Source organism: Neopelma chrysocephalum, unplaced genomic scaffold, assembly GCF_003984885.1.
Source record: "Neopelma chrysocephalum unplaced genomic scaffold, ASM398488v2 Primary Assembly neopelma1_97, whole genome shotgun sequence".
NCBI classification, from domain to species: Eukaryota; Metazoa; Chordata; class Aves; order Passeriformes; family Pipridae; genus Neopelma; species Neopelma chrysocephalum.
Genome location: NW_020897760.1, coordinates 920,558 through 944,161, shown reverse-complemented (window position 1 = coordinate 944,161; position 23,604 = coordinate 920,558). Strand labels below are relative to the sequence as shown.

The 23,604-nt window shown below is 44.9% G+C and overlaps 1 protein-coding gene across 1 annotated transcript in view; it reads left to right on the top strand.

The window, feature by feature from the left end:
* The window catches only part of DOCK7 (dedicator of cytokinesis 7), a 99,674-nt gene that overhangs the window by 4,159 nt on the left and 71,911 nt on the right, over positions 1–23,604 (top strand). Inside the window, 3 exon segments of the mRNA XM_027694190.1 lie at positions 8,864–8,969; positions 22,737–22,912; positions 23,083–23,151. Of these exon segments, the coding sequence (XP_027549991.1) occupies positions 8,864–8,969; positions 22,737–22,912; positions 23,083–23,151 (351 nt within the window).

The following is a 23,604-nucleotide window of genomic DNA, read 5'->3' as shown; positions in this document are numbered from 1 at the left end:
TTTCCTGCCGGCCCCGGCCGCTTCCCGGCCCCGCACCTGGAGCACCGACCTCCTCCCTGGCTGTAAAATGGAGAGGGAGCTCCCTTGGAGCGACGTCCTTTTGTGTGAGAGCGGAGCTGGCTCGCGGTGGCACAGCCCCTCGGACACGGCAGAGACTCGCGGGGTTCAGCATCCTCGGATTTTCCAAAGTTCTGTTGTATTTTTCAAGAGGAGAATTTATAGAAAATTACCTGGTAATAGCAGGTTTCTGCAGGTCTGTGTTCCAATTTAGGCGTGTGGTTCCCGGTGGGAACTCAGTTTTTCTGTTTTCACGTGTGACCAGGTAGCCTTGGGTGACTGTGGTCTCTCTCCTACCTGTAACTGGCAGTGGAGTGAAAGTGAGAACCATCAGTTTTGTCTGTGCTGTTCAGGAGGCTGTGGACAGTAGTGAAAGCAGTGTCATTCATGCCACTGAGTGAGAAACTGTAGGTACAAATAGTTGCAGTTACAGAAGCTGTGATGGAAAAGGGTCGTGGACAAAGAAATAGGTCAAAGGAAAAGGCTGGGTAGGAGGTAGAGGAGTGACATCAGTCCCACTCCACTCATGATCTGGAGACAGGGCTGAAAACGTTGTTCCTCTCTCCTGGTTCTCTGCAGATTTTGGTGTGCACTAGCCAGGGGTTAACGTGACAGATCAAGGAATGGGGAGAGATGGATTTGCTGCCAGACCATTTTTCCTGCTTTTTGATTGTAGTCATGGAAATGGTCACATGAGAGACGAGTGCTAGAGGTGAGAGCGACAGAGTGTGGCAGGAAGTTAAATAAAATGGCCCTGGGGTGACCATTGTGGTGCTCAGTGTTCCCGCCTGGTGCAGCGAGTTCATGGGGCTGTAGCACAGATGTGCCACCTCTGAGCACCTTTTGGGCTCATCCAGTCCACTCCATGTGTTCTCAAACCAGCCAAGGGGCAGCAGTATGTGGGCAGAGGTGGGCCTTGTGAAACATGTGGTTCACCTGTGGCTGCAGAAGGACCCAGGTGATCTGCAATGAGGGAGCTGCATCTCCAACTCTTTCTTTTACACTTCTTTGTAAGATTGTTGTATTTCTCTCTGGGATTTCCCATGTTGTGTCATATTCTGAGAAACCTCAAGTTCCTGGTGCATGGGCTGCACGTGCAGTGCTTGAGAAGGCAAAAACTTGAGATGTTGTACCCAGAGGTGCCCAGAGTGGGCGATTGCCTTTCTCAGGCTGTCACAGAATGTGCTGCTGTGACTATTTCAGAGGATAAGGGATTTGAGCAAGCAGCATATGGAAGTCCCAGGAGCTATGTTGATGGCTGCTGGAAGCCCTCCCCAGTTCCATTGTTTAAAGGAGAATAGATCTGTCCCATTTTCACACTCTGCCCTCCGGTTTGGCTTACTCATGGAGGTGTACATAGTATTTGTCTTATTCACAGGAAATAAGAATAAGACGTGGCTTATTCTTGGTGCTGCTCTTGGTTTGCCTGATAGTTTGTGCTTCAAGTGGGATGTAATTCAGATCCATGAAGGTAAATTCCTTTACTCCTACCTACCAAACAGCTGCAAGTTTCTAAATTGGTTGTTACTTAGAGGTAGAAAAAGAAACATGAGATGGGCTGTCCGGTTCCTTGGAAAGACCAGGGATGTGGTCTCACAGCTCTGATTTACCAGCTTTCTTCAATGTGCTGCACTTCGAGGGTCCATTCAGAATGCCAGTGCTGTGCCATGCCTGGTCATTGCATCTGAGTGTTTAAATACTGGGGAGGGGCTATCAGTGATTGCCACAACAGTTTCAAAATATCTTTTTAATACTGTCTTTTACAAGGTATCTTCATGATTAGGTCCTGCTGGGTTTTCTGTTAGAAGGCTTTAAAGCAGAACAGGTTTTTAGCCTGACCTTGGGCCATCACAGGTACTTTACCGATTCTTCAGTTTGTGTGGTGTTTGGGGGACTTGAGGAGGGTTAGTGGGAGGCAGGATCCACACTGGCAGAAGTAAAGTTCACTCATTAAGAAGTTTCAATAAAAAATGAACAGTCAGTGCGTTATTCTTGAGGGGCAGGTGCATAGAATCCCAGACTGGTTTGAGTTGAAAGAGACCTTAAAGATTATCTTGTTCTACCCCCTGCCGTGGGCAGGGACACCTTCCACTGTCCCAGGTTGCTCCGAGCCCCGTCCAACCTGGCCTTGGACACTCCCAGGGATGGGGCAGCCACAGCTTCCCTGGGCAACCTCTGCCAGAGCCTCCACACCATCACAGGGAAGAATTTCTTCCCAATATCCCATCTAACCCTGCCCTCTGGCAGTTTAAAGCTGTTCTTAGCAGGACTGGGTGTTCTGTGCTGTGTCTGGCGCCTCTGGGGTTGTTCTGCACTGTCCCCACCGAGCGCTCACCCCGTCACCTGTGTCCTGTTCACGTTCCCAGTTGCATTATCCCAGTACATTTCCTGGTTATGGGGCCACTTGGCAGAGAAATGGAATGTGGAAGCCCCACCACCAAAAAGGTCAGTTCTGTGTTCCTGAATGTCCCGATAATTGAAGCATGTCGTATCCCAGCACTCCAGTATTTCCAGGGGCAGGCAGAGGAAAAGGTGTGCATGTTTTTTAGAGTTCAAATACAGAAAAAGAAGAAAAATCGCCATTTAAACATCACACAACAAACACGTATTGGACAAACTCGTGTAACCTTTCATCTGAGCCCCTGACTGAGTGCCTTGTTGTTGCTCTTGGACCATCCTGAGATTGGGTTATCTGGGGAATCCAGAACTGCTTCTTTGGTCAGACCATCACCATTTTGGAAGTGTTTTGCCTTGAAAAGAGTTTTGTTTTTCCTTTACTGATTCCACAGTTAAAGAGGATTCCTCTGACTTGGAACAACACACCTGGCGTACCCTCTGCTTTGCTGCATGTTTCAGCCTCACACAAAGTCCACAGTGTGATTTTTTTTTTTTTTTTTTTACCACTGCTCTGCATTCTCTTGCTGAGAATTTTCAGTTTTCCTGTCCCCAGCTCTCCATGGAGTCTGGAGAAAACTGTTTTCACCTAATGGGTCCAGCCCCTTTTGAGGTGATTCTGTGTGAACAGGAACCCCACAGTGCCATGAGGTGCTGCTGCCTGGGGTTGGGAAGGTCTTCAGCAGAGCCCTGGCTGACAGACATTCAGTGATTTGGAAATTCCCCATCATCCAGGGCTCTTACATTGTAAATGGACAGATTTTTGGAGCAGACACAGCTCCTTGTCTTTATGGATTTGAATTGAGGGGAAAACACTTATGTACTACATTCAGAATGAGCAGTTTATTTCTGCTGCAGCTCCCTTTACACCGATGGGGTGCTGTAAAAGGGGACTTGGGAAGGCCAAATTTACATTTATGTTCATTTAGAGCCCTTTTGCATTGCCTGTAGGATGTGCTGGGGAGGCTGACAGCTGCCTTTGCCCAGCCCCAGGTGTGAAACCTGCACCCACTGAAACCAAGAACAGATCTGTCACTGCCTTCCAGGAGCACCCAATCGGGACAGAAACCTTGTGGTCACAGCAGGATATTCATCACAGCTTATTCTCTTCCCACATCCAGATGCCATTTGCAGTCACAACACTGTCATGGCTTAGTGAAGGGATTTTTTAGCAGAAATTTCAGAGCAGCCCTTTCCCATTCTCTCCCAAAGTCATGTTGGCTGGCCCTGTTCAGCCACTCTGGATGTCTCATGTGGGAGTCGGCGGCGCTCTGGGAAGCCCAAGAAAATCCCTGACTGCTTAAAGCAAGGGAGAAGGCAGGGACAACACTTCGTCTCCAGGGCTGTGCTACAGAGCTGCTTCCTTCTGTGGTTGGGTTTTTTTAGTGCAAGATGTGACTTTGATCTCCTGTGGAATCCAGTCCTGTCGTGATTTTCCCAGTCGAGTATCTTGGGAGCTCATTCCCTTCACTGCAGCCCAGGGGTGACGTTTCAGCCTCAATAATCAAATATTATCAGAAGAACACCACAGGCAGCGTTGTGTGGTGTTTTCTGTTTTAATCAATGGTAAGGAAAAAGGGAATATCTTATTGCTCATCTGTGTTAATTTAAGAACCCACACGTACCCCGCAGCAGTCAGGATCAGGCTGGGTATTTCCTCAGCTGTAAATCAAACCCTTTTCACTGCAAGGGGAGGGAGTTCACTGGGAAGGAAACAGGACCTCGGGTTTAGGAGGAAGGATGAATCCAGGGCAGAGCTCTCCCTGGAGCAGGTTCCCTCATCCACCACGACTCTTACCTGGTGACTCACCTGCATGGAGCAGGGCTGGAGGCAGGAGAGCCCAGGTGGAGCACGTAGGGACAGAGGGACAGGTCATCTCATTGCAGTGGCAGCACAGACACAGCCAGCCAGTGCCACTGGGCTTTGGGAATTCAGATCCAAGTTCAGTGACTGAGTATAGTAGGATAGATGCCTCCAGCCACGTGCAGTTTTACACAGCTGAGCAGAGGGTGATGCTTTCACTTTAAAAAGCAAACTGTGTGTAAATACAGTTTGCTTTGCTCTTCTCTGAGGGAGAACAAGCAGCTTTGGTTGCACAGATGCCTCACTGTGCCAGGCTGTCTTTCTCAAGAGGCAAAGGGTCCCTGAGTGTGCAGTGCCTGCATGTGACACACAAGATGAAGAACAGGCAGGAGTAACAGTTTTGTAATTAGCGGGAACAATTTGCGTTGCTTTTTCCAAGTGGGGAGGGCTGTGGAGAAGAGAGGCTTCCTCAAATCACTCAGTGGGTGATCCTGAGGCTGTGTCCTGACCCATCTTTGCTGTGAAAGGGAAGAGATCTTAACCTTGGTTTGCATAACCAGACAGGTCTTGGGGAGCCTTTTTTTGGGAAGGCAGAAAAAAGGACTGATATTTCCAGTGCATGGCTTAAGCTACAAAAAAAAAAAAATTAAAAAAAGAAGGAACAATTTTTGGTTCTGACCAGGCAGGCCACATAGAAACAGAAATAATTTCTGTGTGTAGTAAAGAACTATGGGAGTGCAAACAAATGGTTTCATTTTGGTATTTGCAGCTCAGAGTACTTTGAGAATGACCAGTTTTGTTTTCCTTTAGAAGCCAGTTCCAAGGGGAATTTTTTTCCTCTTCCTTGTAGATTTTTTTTTTCTGTGTGAACCCATGCACACACAATAATTAACCAGCGAAGAAGGTCAGAAAGGAAGTGACTGGGGAAGATGTACTTTAAACATTTCAACATTCGAGAGGCTGTGGGCTGTAATTAGCTGGAATGTTTGTCTGAGGATCCCAGGTTATGTGTTGAATATTGGATAGTTATTAAGGAGGCAGGTTTTTATTTGTCCTTTTAATTATCAAAGCTTTAATGGCTCTTCTGCTCTACCAAATTGATTTTTTTTTCTGATTGGGTTTGGTGTAACATCAGCATTTCTTCTGGTTAAAAATGGTGTTCAGGATTATAGTATAGCATGAACTACTAGTCATGAATAGTTTGTCATGGACAAACAACCTTTGGAAATTGAGGAGGAGGAGATGGCAAGTGTGTTCATAGAATCATACAATGATTTGGGCTGGAAGAGACCTTAAAGTTCATCTCATTCCAACCCTCTGCCATGGGCAGGGTCAATTTCCACTAGACCAGGTTGTATTAGTTTTAGGGAAGCTGGGAACCTCTGTGATGAAGCACTAAGGAAACAGCCTTAAAATTAGTCAGCTGAGGTGTTTTCTCAATAGGAAAATTCTCATTTGATTGTACAAAGGTTCTGCTTCTTGTCTGGAGTGAGCGATCAGGATGAAGCACGTGTGCTAAAAGGTGTGATTGCCAACTGGAACAAACACAGGAGAGCCATCAGGGTGATCCAGGGAGCCCAAAGTTTGTTGCAGGCTCTGCCCTTGCTCAGAAGGAAGGCTGGGAGGGGATACCTGGTGAGTGGAAGGAGAGCTATTGAACCTGATAATGTTGGCACCAAACCAAATGGGTATAGATTACACATAAATACATTTAGTGATCAGATTACATTAGAAGATGGTTGCTAAATGTCAGACATGATGCTTTCCAGTAGGGAAATGGGGTCCAGTACCTTTGTGAATGCAGTGATACAGAAAGGAGCCAATGTGAGCTGTGGATTAGACTGCAGGCAGGCTTGGAATAAATAGTAGTAAGTCCTGCAGACTCCACTCAGGAATTTTGAGGTTTAGACAGTATCTATTTGCTTCACATGGGAAAAGGTTTGATTGGTACTTGTGGAGAGGCAGGAGTGCTTGAGACTTGAGAGTGATGATGGTGTCTTGGTGAAACCCATTGGAGGTTCAGTTCTGACTTTCTGTGGTCACGCTTCAGGGCAATTTTTAATATCCAGTGAGGTTATTAATGAGGCAGCAACATGGTTGATCAGTGCCAGCCTTTTGTTGTGCCACCTTTCTTCCCCTGTTGCACCAAATGCCCTTCTCAGCCGTGATGATGTCGGGGAGCGCAGTCACAGCCGTGCAAACTCGCAGTGCCCCTGAGCAACAGGGATTGCAGCTGGGCTTGTTTCTGCTTCAAGTCGGGGTGTATTGACAGGCTGTGCCTCAAACACAGCACAGCTCCCAGCTGAGCCCAACGGGCAGGAGAAGGAAGGATGGAGAACCCCTCTGGGGTCTGTCCCAGAGCATGTCTTGGGTTCATGAGGAGCAGGCGCTGAGTAACACGGCCAGGCACAGCTGTGGTCTCACAACTGAGGACAAGTTTCCTCCTCTGGCTGTACTTCCCATCTGGAAACAATGTCTCTTGAAAATGGGGAAGGATTGGTAGTTTTTCCTGTGTTGTGCTGTGTGGCAAAATGTGGGTTTTGATTTTTCCTGCCAGGGCTCTCTCTCTGTGCATCGTCAGGAGTGACACAAAACACACCGAGTGAGAGTCTGCTTTAAAGCAGAGCCTGTCTGCAACCCGAGGGCAAACTTTTAAATCATCAGCCACACATGCACAGTGCTTTCCATGCCAAGCAGCCATTTTAATACATTCCAAATTTTCCTACAAATGCCAGCAGCACATGTGGTTTGTCCTCACGTGTGTGTCTGTGAGTGTGGGTGTACACGTGGTGGGAGCAGGGGGATGGTTTTTCCTTGATATTGTCTGTTGCCAGCAGGAGCTGCTTGGTCCGTTTTCAGAAGCTACCCTTCAGAAGTGAAAACATCAGCTCCTGTGGATAAGGGTAAACATGAAGGAAATGAATTCTTGCAGCCAGAATACATAAAACTTTATTTTTTTTCCTTCTGCAGTCCACTTTTTTAAAAAGACAAAATAATGCTTCCTCTGGCTAATCTTATGTCCATCCTCTGGCCTGAGGAAACATCTGCTCTCTGTGGTAGCCTTGGTTGTCCCAGCTAGTTCCCTCTTAGAGTTCCCTTCTCTTCCATGGACAGCAGTTGCCTCCAGCTGCTTCCATTCCTGCCTACCAACAATCCCAAAGCCAGGAGCCTACCCCTTTGGGCTCCCTTGATCACCCTGATGGCTCTCCTGTGTTTGTTCCAGTTGGCAATCACACCTTTTAGCAGATGTGCTTCATCCTGATCACTCACTCAAGGTTTTGATGGGGCAGTTTAACCATCTGCTTGACAGGATTTTAGCAGCTTGTGTGCTGTCCTGACACACAGCATGTTCCCCTGGTGAGATCAGGAGGGAGTCTCTCAGCCGTGATGCTGTTCCTACAAAGATCACTGATACAGCAGAAAAAAATTGCCTGTGTCCTTGCAGCCTCTTCATCTGTCTTATGGACTGGTTAGTGTCTCTTTGGAGATGGTAATTCCTTCTGGGAGCCAGAGTGGATGGTAGTGCTGCAATGTGGTGAATGATGATTGGGGAGTGGGTTCATTACAAATAAATTTGTTTTATCTCCCGGAGAGCAGCACTCTCGTCATGGTGAGGTCCTGTAGGTAGTCAGCAGATTTTCAGCAAAACACTTTTTTGTGGAAGGAATATGGTGTTTTGGTGTGCTTTTGGAACAAAGCCATTTCCACCATACTCAGAAGCTTTGCTATCCCTGCTGAGAGGAGCTGCAGCTTCCCGCTGGGTTACAGGATGGATGTCTGGATGGCTGGTAGAGCTGGACCTGTGGCTCTTTAAGACAGTCCTTAACCATCAGATTTCCCTTTCTGTTGTGCTCTTCCTTGTTCTTCCTTCCTCCTTCAGGTGGTTTTACCTACCTGTTGTGTTTTCAGCCTTAGCAGTGACAATGTGGTGTTTTGGGGAAAGTAGGAAACCCCGGAGGGACACTGTGGATTTCACCCTTCAGGTATGAAAGGGCTGCTCTGTGTTTTTCCTTCCTGGTGAGAAAATTGCCCAGTGATGGGAATTCTCCTGGTAGGGACCACAAGGCATTGTGACCTGCTAGCCAGTGTCTCCTCTGCTAGACACCAATAGTCCCACCTTTACCTTTCCTATATGGAAAGGGAAACACTTTTTTGTATGACCCAGTCATTTGTTTCCTGGTCCCTTGTCTAACTGTGACTGCAAAACCCAAAAATAAGCAAGGATTGAAAATGCAGAGTAAAGGAGCAGCTGTGTGACCAGATTTGGAACTGTTAAGAGGTGAGGAGAGCTCTTGGTAGGAACTGGAAAGAGCCTGCTGGGAACAAGTTAATTTGTGCTTAGGGTCACAGGCATTTTATTGCCGCGGATGTGCACAAAAGAGCAGCTCACAAAAGGAAAAAAAAATTAATTGCTGTTAAGAATGTGTACATGTGAGAGTTTTGTGATTCCTGGGAATTCATTATGCAGGATCTGTTCTTACTGGCCAATGACACCCTCATTCCAACCAGCACACTGCTTTCATTCCAGCAGCACTGTGAAGCATATCAGATATATCATCCTCATTGTGAGTCTTTTACAGAGATAATGTTGTCCCTGTCTCCTTCCAGAACTGTGGCTGCAGAGGTCAGGAAGCAGATCTCGGGACAGTATGGAGGCTCTCCACAGCTCCTCAAAAACCTCAACATCGGAGGCAGCGTCTCTCATCACACCACTGTGAGTAATGTCTGGAACATGGAGGGCTGGAGAAGGTCTGCACAGTTATTCTAGTTACCATTTGGAAAGAAATTGCAGCACTGACAGGTTGTTGACCTGAATGGTTCTGATAACAGAGGGAAATAATTCCATGCAAAACCCACTACTTTTGGAGGTCTCTGTGTTGCAAATCAGTTGGGATGGGAATTCGCGTTTCTGCAGAATCTTTGTAGGACAAGGAGCTCCCTTGATCAGATGTTAGTTTCATCCCAGACCAGCCTGGACTGGGCATTAAATTCCATGTGTGTGTGTTTCTCCTCGTGGAGAGCTCTTTGGAAGCTCATGCACTCAGGCTGCTGTTTTCCTGTCTTTCTTGTCACTCTTGAGAGTGGGACCACAGCAACTCATCTACTCTTCTGAGGTATTTTAAATGTTACTTTGCAAGTTGAATGTGGTTATTCCTCAGGAATGTGTATTTACTTACAAGTTTACAGTCCACTTTCAAGAGTAGCTGAAATTTAGGTTACATTGTCAGAATCACCCTTTCTGAAGTCAAATTTTCACGCATGGCCTACCAGTAACCCTCAAAATTTATTGTGGTAAACATTCCAAGAGCGCAGCAAACTTTTCCAGACTGGAACTGTATTTTTGGAAGTGTTCGATTTGAATTGTTGCTTTGGGTCATAGCAGTTTCTTTTGCAGCAGTCAACTTGGAAAACAAATATTACAGCATCTTGTTTTCTTCAAAGAGGGATGACTGGGTCAGGCAGGACTGGAAATATGCCCTGCATTTAATAGTCTGTACAAGTGTTGAGAGTTTACAGGAGTTCTTCTCTTTGGAGAAGGGTCCTGTAGAGTTTCCTCAGTTGGTGTTCTGCTCTGTGTCCAATGTAATGTGTTAAACCTTTCTCCTGTGGAGCACAAACGTGTCCTCGGAGCTGGTGTAACCTCAAAAGGGATCTCCACATTGACCTTTGGCTTAGAAGAATGACTTCACTACAAGCACAGACTTTGTCTCTGAGGAGATCCGGCTGTGCCAGAGGCACAGGGGATTGAGGAGGGCTGGAATTCCTGTCATGTCCTGTGCATCAGCTGTGTGAGCACAGGGAGAGCAGGAGGCTGGTTTGCCCAGCGTGGTGGGGAGTGAGCACAGAGAGGAGGTTAATGAGAGCGGCGTGTCCAGCTAATGCCTTATCACAGCAGCTCTGCTGGGCTCTGGAGTCATAATGCAAAGCCCTGACTTGGCAGTTCTGGATGGTCTTTTGCATAATCCAGCATTAGAATAGGGAGGGACCTGTGCTATTAGCAGTGTAGGACTGGCTGGAGTGCTCGGGGTCATTAAATCCACTTCCCTGCAGCAGTGGATAGCTGAGGAATGCACGCTGGCTTTTGAGGACCCATTGGATGTCCATCCCATAGCTTCTGTGTGTCTCATGTGTGGTTTCACCTTGGAACAAGTTGTCTGAATTGCCTTTCTACTCCCCACTGCTTCCAGAAAGTGAGATCCCTTCTGTAAACCTCTGCAAGCTGCTCCTCACCCAGCTATGTTTTTGATCACTGTTTTTCCTTTTATCACCTCCTTTTGCTCTGATTTGTCTCTTCCACTTTTTCTTCCTATTTCTAAGGTTTTTCCATTCTGCTGTTATCCAAAGTGTTCATGCTCAAGGCTTTAGTCCTGTTGATCTTCCCATGTAATTCCTAATGCAGGATCAGATTTGCTGGTCACAGTGCTGCTCATTTCTGGTAGCTCTCGTTATCCCGTTGCTGTAGTGTTTTCTGGTAAATATATGCAAGAATCTATAAAAATGCTGGAAAAGGTCATACTGTCTGGAAGCAGGCTCTGAGCCTCTCCTATCAAACTGGATCGTGTGATGGCTGCTGCGATAAGCTCCTAGTTTGTCATATTAAATTCGGTGCTGAGCAGAGATGCTGTGCAGAAGCACGATTAACACAGAGTGATGGTTTGTAGGAGATAGTCTAGAGGAAAAGTCTACTTAGTTAAGTCATGAGTCTATATCCTGAGGCTGCATAATACGACAGAGATTCGCTTGTCTGAATTTTGGGTTAATTTCTCTCCCTTAGGCATCTGTCAGAATCTGCTGGGCCTGCCTGTCCTGGTTTAATAATCAGCATTATGCAGAGGGAAATCATTGCTGCTGTGAAGCTGTGCTTGCTCTGGAAAGGTTCAGCTTTGTCTAGCCACACTGGTTTGAAAGCCTAAAGTAGGGTGCATGGTGTGGGAGTAAATAGGAAATTCTTGCTAAAATGTGTGGATACTTAGTGTTGCGTGATTGGGTTTCACCTGAGTGTGTCCACGGTGGCAGCACATTGCACTGCTGAGTGCACAGCATGGAAGTGGGAGACTCCAGCCTGCCAGATCTCAAGGAGTGTTTGGACAATGCTCAGTCACATGGTGGGATTCTTGGGGCTGTCCTGTGCAGGGACAGGAGTTGGACTTGGATGATCCTTGTAAGTCCCTTCCAACTCAGGATACTCCATGATTCTATGACTCCAAATGACAGTGCGGATGTGGTCTCTCATACCCATCTTGCTCGTTGTGGTGAGATAATTCTGGTCCAGGTAAGGTCAGCGCTGATTCCCTGTTGACAGTTGCCACCAGCAGCTGCTTTTGGTAGTTTGTCTGAGTCTTTATTACAGGGAGTCCAACAAAGACATTTTATGGAGAAATGGATGTTTTTGTGAATGAAGAGCCCTCAGCACCGGGCTTGGTTGGGCCTTTTGTTTCTTGTCCACAGAAGCCAGTGCAGGGACATTCCTCACTCCACAGATGTGCCTGTGGCTGAACCTGGGAAAAATGCAAAAGCCTGTCAGCTGAAATTTAGTAAGTCTCTTCATTTTTGCCTCACAAGCAGCAGACAAAATGTTGCCAGAAGTGTTTCTAATTTGGTATCTGGTAGAGCTGGGGAGAAGACACTGCTTTCAAATGAGTTTATTATTGTCAGCCTCCACCCTTCTGCCACTTTAGGAGCAGCTGATTTTAATTGCACATTCCTCAAACCCCAGACACAGGTCCAAGGCCTCCGAAGGCTTTTCCTGTGTAACCTAATGTGCCGAGCTGGGACTCCTGGCAGGATGCAGTCCCTGCAGCTCTGAGCTTTTATTTTTGCAACCCAGAACAGAAGGCACTGACAGTTTTTGTTGTGGAGAAGTAGGAGCTGATGAGCTCTGAGAGTTACGTGAGGGAGGGTTTATTTTTTGAAGTTATTTTTGCAAGTCTCTCTAAACCCACTGGTGAAGGGAGTGTGCATTTGCACCTTACTGTTTGTGCTCTGGTTGTGAGCCATGTGCTGTGCTCATCTTGGATGCTTCCAGAGGTTTGGTATTCCCTCGTGGGAGCTGGTGCTTCTCACCATGAATCCCCACTGACTGAATGCACTGCAAACAGAGAGGCTGCACTTCCTTTCAGAGAATTCCCCAGCATCTTGCAGGATGGGGAATTTGCTTTGTTTGTTTGATGAACCGGACTGTTTACTATGGGCCATTATAATCCCTCCTGACTAACCACTTTCTTTTCTTTCCAAGTTTGCTTTTTCTGTTGAGCAGGTCCTTGTAGTGCCTGTTAACTCTGTCAGCTCACCCTGTATTACAGCCATCATTTCTTTCCCTGCTGGATGCTGCAGCATGGCCAAAGCCCGACTGTTCTCTGTGGATTTCTGCAGTAGATTTACCTGGGTAAAGCTGGACTGTAGATTGTCAGAGTTTAGCAGTTACTGAGGAAGCTAAAGCTTTCTCTGAGTCTTGGTGTGCACATGTTGGTTTGATGTTTGATGTCTACTTCTTGTGCTACTTTGAATCACAGAAACACGGAATGGTTTGGGTTGGAAGGGACCTTAAAGCTCATCCAGTTCTAATCCCTTGCCATGGGCAGGGACACCTTCCACTAGACCAGGTTGCTCCAAGCCCTGTCCAGCTTGGCCTTGGACATTTCCCGGGATGGGGCAGCCACAATTTATGTGGTGTAGAAAGAGCAGAGTTTTGGTTTGTATCTGCAAATAGACTCAGTCCATTTTTTCCGTGTGTGTGCTGTCCTTTCGTGAGGGCAGATGATGCTGGCAAAGAACAGAAAATAATCATTGGGTGTCAGGACCTCTCTTCAGTTGGAGCCCAGCTGTTTCTTTGTCTTGTTCTGCATTCAGCAACTTCTGTTTCTTAATGATATTTTTATTTTTCAAGTTAGATAAGGACTTATAAAATCTTGGATTTTTTTTCACTTTTGAGTGCCAAAGATAATAATTGAGATGTTTTTGGTTATTGTCCAAAACTTGATTATTTTTCTTTTCTAAAAAAAGAAAATTTCCTCAATTTTTAAAAATCTTTAGATGTCTTATTTTTTCTATTTCTTTAGATCTTTAGGGCATATTTCAATGGCTGGATGTGGCAGTCAGTGCTATGGTTTAGTTGACAAGATGGTGTTTAGTCAAAGATCGGACTCAATGATCTTGGAGGACTTTTCCAACCTTAATGATTCTGTGATTTTAATTAGAAGAGCAGCTTTTCATAAAACTTGCAAATAAGCAGAGTGAATGTATACTCAGTTGTTTGACAGAAAAATCACAGCTGTTTCCAAAGGATTGGGGGTAATATTTCCTGTCTGATGTATATTACAGCATAGCTGAATGTTAGTATGTAAAGGAACACTGTTATAAGAGATACTGATTAGTCTGGGAATAAAGGGGTCTGGATTCTTGGATGTGATGTGATCTGACCACGTCTGCTCTCAGCACTCTATTTTCTCCCTGCAAAATGAAGGTGCTGACATTTACATATCTTTGTAAAGCACTGCTGGGTTTATGGGCATTATCTGGGCTAATTGAAGCTTTGTCTTGGATTTATTGGATGTCAGACTTTGGCTGTGTGTTCAAAGATAGCATCTAATTATTCAATAAGAGAATATAGGTTCCTTTGTATATTTTCATTGTTTATTTTAACATAATTTAAAAGAAGAAGAAAAGATAATTTGTGCAAGTGAATGGGAAGCACAGAAAGGGAAAACATGACAGTATCTCATGTGGCAGAGAAAAGGGCGTTTTGAAGTGTTCAGAGCCAAGTAATTTTATCACCAAAATCACTAAAATGAAAAGGAAAACGAGCCAAGTCTTAATGCTGTCTCAGAGCTGATGAAGGCTTAATAGTGACTCCCATTATATGTATTTCCTGGAGGTTTTGCCCTGCCTTGCTGAATGGTCTGTCTTCATCAGACAGGGGAGGATGGGAGAGGCATCCACATCCTCTTCCCTGCTCCTCCCATTGGGGGTTGCTCACAGTTAACTCTGTTCTGGGGCAGGCATTTGCTTCAGGAAATTAAAACTGCTCCCTACTTTTGCTAAAACCAGCAGTGAGCCATATTGCAGAGGTGTTTTAGATGTTAGGTTGGTGAGTGGTGTCCACTGAAAGGTTGTTCAGTCTCTGCAATAACTTAAACAGTTTATATATTAACAGAGATAAATAATCTTAACTAAATGTTATTATACCAAGTAATTTCGGTTACTGAAATCAAGTATTTGTGACAGGCCTGTTAATAAATTGGTTGGGACAGCTGGGGGTGTTCAGCTTGGAGAAGAGAAGATTCTGTGGAGACCTTAGAGCCCCTTCCAGTGCCTAAAGGGGCTCCAAGAGAGCTGGAGAGGGGCTTTGGACAAGGGCCCGAAGGGACAGGACAAGGGGGAATGGCTTCCCACTGACAAAGGTTAGATGTTGGGAAGGAATTCTTGGCTGTGAGAGTGGTGAGGCCCTGGCACAGGTTGCCCAGAGAAGCTGTGGCTGCCCTGTCCCTGGAGGTGTCCAAGGCCACTAAAGGGCACAGGCAGCTCTATGTGACGCCAGTGCCGGCGTCCTCCTGTGTCTTGTGGTTAATCCATCCGTGCAGTGGGTAAATTATCTGTGGGTAATTGAGATGTGATTGTGCCAAGTATTTCCCACTCAGAGGAGCACCCATGCTCATGGTTACCATGGGTCAGAGGCACCATGGTTTGCCTGTGTGAACCCCAAGGGCCCGGAGGGGTCTGTCTCCATGGAGTGTGTCTGCCAGAAGTGGGAAGTCTGTGATTTTTCTGCAGTCTCTGGTCAAACTGTTTGGCTTTTTCATTTCTTCATTGTTGTCTCAGCTTCTGCTCTCAGTTTTGTCACAATTTATCAGAGGACAACTCTTTGAGATCAATCTCAGCACTTGTGTTTTCTGTATCAAAGTCTTCATGTTCTTCAAACACTTTTGGTGAAATTACACAATTCTTAGTCATCAAGGATCTTGTCTTTCTTCTTACCCATCCTTGGAGGCATAACTCATATCTTTCTGGGTTGGGTAAGAAATTGCTTTAGTATTCCCAGATAACTAATTAATCTCTGATTAATATTAATATTTCTATACCCAAATGGCTTCTTACATTAGCAACCAGTTATCATAGCAAATAACCTGGCAATATTTGTACATAAAGCATCTCACTGTTTTTGGGACTGGCTGTTACTAGTTACATGTAGGATCCCTCTTTAGGTAGATATTTACAAATATTTCATAGAATCCCAGAGTGGTTTGGGTTGGAAGGAAGCTTAAAGCTCATCTCATTCCTGCCATAGGCAGGGACACCTTCCACTAGACCAGGTTGCTGCAAGCCCATCCAGCCTGGCCTCGGACACTTCCAGGGATGGGACATCCATTTCCTTTTATTAGACACTTTTTCTAATTCAAGCATTATGATAGTACCTGAATTTGACACACAGTGCAGTTCTCACAGTCTGTTAAAAAAAAAAATCCAGAACTTAATACTGAATATTTTCAGATCTTAAAAATGGAGGCTTCAGATAATTTCTAAAACAAGTTTTGCCTTAACAAAGAACACATACTGCAATTTTGAGGCACGTTTGCAATTTGAAATGAAGGACTTTCATCAGCTATTTTCTGTAGTAATTACATCTCTCAGAACAGCATGCAAAAGAAGGAATAAGAGCTAGAGCAAAGCAGGAGATAGGGAACTGCATTCCAGAGGCAGTGGGGAGGTAATGACTGCACTTATGGCTGGGGAGGTGTCATCCTTGGTGAGGGCTGGGAGCTGTCTGTGGTTGATGGAAAGCAGAGATTGCCTAGGAATCTCCGTGGTTCATTTGAATATTTTCACATATTATAAATGCAGCCAGAAAATTAAATGCAGAAGTTCTCTCTGCTCACCAGTCACCAGGCTTTTGAAATGAGGAGCATGTGTTTTCTGAAATGCAGGGATGCCAGTAGACAAATGTGGGATTCTTTGAATTTGGATCCATTTGAATTATTTTTGGAGTGTTTAGTTGAAAGAAAATGTAATTTATGCAAGTAAGACATGTTTTTTAATTACTTGAGCATTGTCAATGTTAATATTGCACTGCTCATGTTTCAAAACCTCTTAGACTGACTTGCCTGTAGTTCACACTTAAAAATAAATCTGATGCCTCTGTTTAGCAGAGATATTTCTCAAACTGTTACCTTCTTTAACCTGCCTGCAAATTTTGTGGTTTTTTAGCATATTTCCTGTATTCTCAAATTTATGCTGAGTTTTCCCTAAGGTACATCAGCTTTGACTCCTGTTCTCTGAGATACCAGTATCCCTTTAAGAGTGACAGGATTTTGCCACAGCAAGAACAGGCCATCTGCATTCCTGACTGCTCAGCAAGGGAAGTGACTGTTTGCCCTGGAGACCCAGAGATAGCTGAGAGAAGGCTGGGGCTTAGCTTTGAAATGTTAATCTGCTGCTTCTGTCCTTCCAGGATTTTACCCAGGGAGGCAGTGGGTGGGAAGTTGGTATTAATTTAGAATTTGAAGCTTCGGTGCAATCTGTTGCAGTTTTAGCACGTTATAAATTGTTTAAGGAGGTCTTGAAGCTAAGATGGAACTTCGTCCTGATTTCAAAATTGGCAAGAAATACCACCCTGATTTTGAAGAAGTGCCTGGCTGCCAAGTAAAAATAGTAGTCAGGATCCTCCCTGTGATGAGGAACTCTGCAAGGTTAATTTTTCAAGGTCCCTTATCACATCCTTGCACGGAGTTTTACTCCTACACAGGAGGCAGGAGTTACAACCTTCGAGTCTTTGTCATTGTGATTTTACAGGGCCCCAGATTGTGCTGTGATCCTCACAGAGGCTGGGTCTTTGCCTTTGGGAATTAGGCATCTCCTTTGAGATAAAAGGAAAACTGGGCTTCGATTGGGCCACAAGCAGCTTGGATTCAAATCCTTGTTCTGCCAGATGCATCCTGCCATGCTGTCATATCATAACCTCTTAAAAATGCTGGTGTGGTTCCCTGTGAGATAAAGCATCTTGTGAGGGCAGAGGTGAGGGAGGGAGAAGGAAATGTGAGGGATTGTTGTTTTTCATGGCTGTGCTGGCATACGCAAGCTGGAAAAGCCTGCAAAATCATAGCTGGGATTTGAGTGTGTGGCTTAGAACATGTCCCACAAGACCACTCATGATGGTCAGGACAACATGTGTGAGTTGGGCAACAAATTCTGTGACAGGCTCTAGAAATACCAGCTATGCCCAGCTGTTTGTGTAGGAAGGGATAGGTTAAAGTCCTTCGGGCAAAATTGGAATGCCTGTGGACATCAGGGCACTGTGTTCAGTCAGTCCCTGTGAGATGGAGATAATAATTGTCCCTTTTTCTGCCCTAGTTGTTACTGAGATCCCATTCTGAGCTGCTGTGCAGCGCCCAGGAGAGCAGCCCTGGAATCCTCAGGTCCCTGCACAGGTGTAATTGGCTCAGTAAGGCAGGAAATGAGGGAGAGGCTGCTCAGGCTGTTCTCAGGAATGCCACGTCAGAGCAGGTCTTATCCCAATTTGCCTTTGCTTCTGTGTGGGGTGGAATAAGCCATGAGCTTTGCAGTGTGGTGCCCTGGGTGTAGCTTTCCCTCCACATTATCCCTTTACTACCTTGGGATGCTTGGCCAAGGTAAATGAAGGTTTGTGTTACCCTCAATGGAGTGATGCTCCATCCTCTCACAGAGGCTTCTGCCCCTCTTGCCAGATTTGTGCAGGTGCTTCTTTTGTAAGTGATGATGATGATACAGGTAGGTGCTCAAAAGAAGGCAATAAATAGGAGAGAGACATGTGCACTAAAGCTACAGCAAAATACAATGTTTGCTGTCTGGAGAAGGGCAAAGTCGATAGGAAATGAGATTTTATTTTCCAGCTTTTAAGGGGATGTAACAGTGAAGAATAACACAACCTTAAAGAAGAAAGCTTGAGTGTCCCCGTTGCAGGAGAGTTGTAAACCTTTGAAATAGAGGTTTGTAGTGCAACTGCTGAGAGCCATAACTGCAACTACACGGGTGCACCTGTGGACACTGTGAATTAAATAGTCTGTAGAAGCCAAATCAAGCAGGCTGGTGTCTTAGTTAACTGATGAACGTGTGTCTATGGTCAGGTTAAGGACATGCCTTTGCAGGATTGTTATTTGAAAGTGATGGGTTTGATTTGGGGTAACTGGGCTGTGTAAGTCTGAAAAAGAGAATCCTATTTGATTTCTTCTGTACTTTCAGTTTATCAGGACTGTGATAAACACAGTGTTTATGTTGGCAGGGAACAGGTTATACCCCTCTCACTCATATTGAGCTGCCCTTTCTCTCTGTGTAGTCCTGTTCATTTTAATAGCTCCAGAATAGTGCTTGCCCTCGGTGAGATGACAGTGTCATCATGGGATAAAGACCAAGTGAAATCTCTGAGGAATTGTCTGAAAGGTTGTCCAAAATTTCATCTGTAATTACAGCCCACACAAAATCAAAGAGTATGTTTTAAAAGACCAGCAGTTCTGGGAGCAGGTTTCCTTTGCATATTTTTAGCATGTATTTGCCATTAATTTAGATTATTCCATAGTCTTGGTTGGGAAGATGCTCAGGACTTTTGCACATTGTGGTTTCTGGAGGGTATTAATAAACTCTTCTTGGAAGAAACAGACACCCTGGCAAGGATTTCTTATGGTAACACTCCAGTATTCTGGGGAGATCTCATTGAGGCCTTTCAGTACTTAAAGGTGGCTTATAAAAAAGAGGCAGAGTGGCTTTTTACGTAGGCAGATAGTGGTAGGACAAGGGGGAATGGTTTTGAACTGAACGAGGAGAAATTTAGATGAGATATTAGGAAGAAATTCTTCCCTGTCAGGGTGGTAAGGCCCTGGCACGGGTTGGCCAGAGAAGCTGTGGTTGCCCCATCCCTGGAAGTGTTCAAGGCCAGGTTGGACAGAGTTTGGAGCAACCTGGGATAGTGGAAGGTGTCCCTGCCCATGGCAGGGGGTTGGAATAAAATCGGCTTTAAGGTCCCTTCCAATACAAAACACTCTGGGATGATCAGCCAGGTGGTAGATGGGCTGCACATTTGCAAATACTTGACTGAAATCGTCCTTCTGCCTTTGGAAGTTCGATGAAGAACTACTAGCTGTGTTTTGTGGAAGAGGCACTTACTGTTGGTTCCTAGGAGCTGTCAGGAGGAATTGAAAAGGCTTTTTCTGGGAGCAGGACGAAGATTGCTTTCTGCAGCCTGCCAGCAAGCAGGGCTGTGGGAGAGCACAGCTTTATCCTCCTCAGCTGTTCCCCATTTCAGCTGCAGCAGATTTGAAACCTTTTAATGTGCAGCTGACGGGGACTTGCTATTCTTTGGTAACTGAGATCAGCATTACAAAGTACGATGGTCCGAACAGGCCAGGGGAATCAGCTGTTGAGTGCCTGTCCACGTTTTTTCTGAGGAGGTAAGCTGGGCTGGGGAGTTGGAGGTGAGATGGCAGAGCAGGTTCTACTCCTCCATCAGTGGGATGTTGGGTTTGGGTAACCTGGTCGTTATCTGCACTTGTCCAACTCCTTCAGTGTGCACGTTCCATCTGATGGGTTTGTGTGGCAATTTCAGGTGACTGATGCTTTGGTAACATAGGAATAGACCTCGGTGTGCTGTGTGTGTCCTTGTTCCCATCCACACCTTCAGGGTGATGCAGGAGCGTGAAGCAAGACAGGGTAAAGGTTAAGCCATCGGCAGCAGGAGCCATGAGAGGAGCTCTCATGGTTCCATTCACACACGGAGACACCATTTAGGTTCATTTTCCTCTTGGTGCATTTATTCATCCTTCTTTCCTCCTCCTCCTCTTTCATCACTTCTTCCCCCACAAATATCCAAAGCCTAAAATAATGTGCTTGCCTTTTATGTGCCAATAGTCTGACACCAAGTAGTTCCTCTTCATACCCATGAATTTATGTTTGGCCTGTTTACTCAGGTGCTAGACAGTATTTCTGGCTGCACAGATGGTGAGTCTAACACGGGCCTCTGGGTTTGACTTTTATGTTTGTTTACATCTTCATGGTACAATAGTTACCAAAGAGACAAACTGGAAGATTGTGAAGTGTAGCCTTGGGCCTAATCCTGAGATGTTTGAAGGGCTCGGAAACCCCTGGAGAGCATGGATAGCCCCTAAGCACCACCTGCCTTTCTGTATACGGTAATTTTTAACTAGCACAGCCAGTTCATTCATCTCTTGTCCAGTGCTCTTGTTGGACAAGTGAAATTTGAGATGTGAAATGCCAGGAATGAGGAAACATGGTGGTTTTTTGGCAGTGACAGTCTCTGCCCTATGTTTGCTGAGCCCTTTGTGTTTCCCTCAGCTCTGTGTTAATGCAGGTTATTTTTCCTTGTCTTTTTGTAGTTTCCTTCTGTTTATTGGGATGAGTGGAGTGGAAAGATTGGAGGGAATGAGGGAGAGGTTCCTCTGTGTTAGAGAATCATAGGTAAATGAGTTTGTGCAAATTCAAACACAACACTTGCACGGGCAGCTCAGCGTTGGAAGGTGCCTCAGTGTTGGAGCTGCCAGTGTGGAGGGGAGGTCGGCAGGAGGAGTGAAAGTAAGTCTTCAAATGTTATTCCTCAGGGATAAACTCACCCCTCAGTGATCTTGTGCCAAATGGAGCTGGTCTGTCTGTTTGTAAGGAACAGGCTGAGGTGGTGACATGTCAGCTGTGATGTGGGAAGGAGCAATGACAACTTCTGCTCCATTGCAAGCATTGCAGTGACGAAAACAGTGAAAAGTATCTTTTTTGTATTCACAGAAGCTCTCCAAATCACATCTTTTGAATCCATTTCAAGAGTTCAGGATTAGAAGGGGAAAAAAGGTTGTGGGGTCAGAGTTAAATAGATGATGATGATGATATTACATCATATCACAGTGCATGGTGTCCCTGCCAATGGCAGGAGCTTGGAACTAGATGGTCGTTAAGGTCCCTTCCAACCCTTCTGTGATGATGCATTTCTTTACACAGAAATGAATTTATACCATTTTCCTAAATTGCAGAAACAAATGCTAAGTCTCTAGACATGGTATTTTTTTCATGAACCAGATTCTTATCTGGCATAAAGTCATTGGTCCAACTCACCTGACTTGAAGTCACTCTGTTTTTCTGCTGGAGGATTAGCCTGAGTTTTAAGAAAATAGGAATCATTGAGGGTGGGTGTGGTAGAGATATTCATTCAACACCCTCTGTGTTAGCCAAATCTTCTCCTTGAATAAAAAGTTGATTCATTTTAGAACTTTGTGGCAATAATTTTAAAACTGGAATTTGGGATTTGTATAGGAGTTTTTCTTAGAAGCACATTTAAAACTGAAGTACTAAATGTTCTATTTAAAGTAATCAACACAAGACGAGCTACAGGATAGTTCCCTGTCCCACAGAAATCATCTGGATGACAGGAAAGAGGAAGTTAGAAGAGAAAAACTGCTGAATTTTGATGTGTTTTTGTGACTCTTGTTAAACAACTCAGCCTCACTGGCATGTGCCAGGGAATTCTAGGGAAATCTGTCAGTTGCTGTAGAGACAGGTTCCTCAAAACTTGTTTTTAGTGTTTCATTTTCTTAATGTCTATGTTTATGTATAGCTTCATAGCATAATGATCTCATATCAGAATATATACATGTATTTATATAATGTACATATGTAAAAATACAAGTTATGCAATGTGAGTATGCTTCCAGTTTAAGCAAATTTTCTTTTCATGTATCTAAAAAAAGCTCAGGATGGTGAGATCAGCCCTGCCCTGAAATCTATTGTTTTCGTGCACGTGTTCGTTCATTCCTTGTGCTTCAGGTACAGGCTTTGTGCCCAGTAAAGATGATTTTTAAGTATCCATTTTATTTAGAGCAGTGTTCCCTCTTGGCATGGGCAGACTCATCACGTCATGATGTCATCATCAAGGCTCTGATACGAGGGAGGAGCTTAAACTTCTACCTGTGGTAGATGAATGTTGTATTTTGTGTTCCTCAGAGAAGTGGTTTAATTCAAAATAATGTTACTCTTTAGAGTTCTATGGCTGCCTGAGTTCCTGGTAAATCAGGCCTTGGTCTGGATTCCTAGCTGTGCCTGAGGGAGAAAGGGTTCCTGCATCTTGGATCAGGGTCAAGGTTCACTTTGTGATCAGAGCATGGTCAAAACAAATCCAGGGTCATACACATGGGAAATGAGGTACTAAGTTTTGTGGAATTTCTTGAAAACAGCTGTAACCTTTTTTGGCTTTATTTGTGTTTTTTTTAGATGATAATAGAATGCATCAGAGAAATATGCAGAGGAATATCAGATAAAAGATAAGACATGCAAAACATCTTTGTGATGTGTGTTAACTGAGGTTAACACCACTAGGGTTAATCACCATCTGATGTTGCATCAAATTTCTCATCAAGGCAGAAGAACTGGTTTAAAAAAAGCAGAGTAGAAGATGTGCATGTGATTTTTCTTTATTGTTTCACCTCGATTTCAGACCCTCCCATGGCTTGTGTGTCCCCAGGTGCCGCTCACAGAAGCTGTGGACCCCGTGGACCTGGAGGACTATCTCATCACCCACCCTCTTGCCGTGGAGTCGGGACCCCTGAGGGACCTGCTGGAGTTTCCCCCCGATGACATCGAGGTGGTTTATACCCCCCGGGAATGCCGGACACTCGTGTCGGCCGTGCCTGAGGAGAGGTGAGGAATTAATTGCTCTGTGTGGAGTGTCTGCAGGGCTGAAGCCTGGAATTTTGGGCTGCAAATTAAATTTGGGCTGGAAAATTAAACACAAACCTAAGTAAAAGTATGTATGTTTAGGAAGTCATTATAATGTATAATTATAATTTGTGGTTTTATTCTTTTAACAGCGAGATGGACCCTCACGTGAGGGACTGTGTCAGAAGTTACACGGAAGACTGGGCGATTGTGAACAGAAAGTGAGTTCCCCTGTGGTATTTGCAGCTTCATTTCATATTTACATTTTTGCAGCTTGGCTAACTGCTATGAGGAGGCTCGGAAATTACTGTCCTGGCTACTGATTCCATGTGCCCTGGCTTTTAGTTGCCCTGTTTAGCTGAACTGATGCTTTGTGTTTGGAAAATTGGATCTTGGACGTCAAAATCCCCTGGGGCATTTTGGAAAATCTAGGCCATTTTAGTCTACAGTTGCTCCTTTACAATGGTAGAGAAATTAGGGAATGTGAACAAGTGAAATTACTTTCAGTTCTTGTTTCTTTCTTTGTTGCATCTGTTTTTAGCTCTCTTTAGAGAGAAGTTGCATTAATTCTGCTATGATGTGCAATCACAACCATCTAATAGATAAGGTGCCCTTTGCAGCTTTCATTGGTTTCCAAAGAGACTTTGGAAATGCACTTAATTTAAACAAATAAT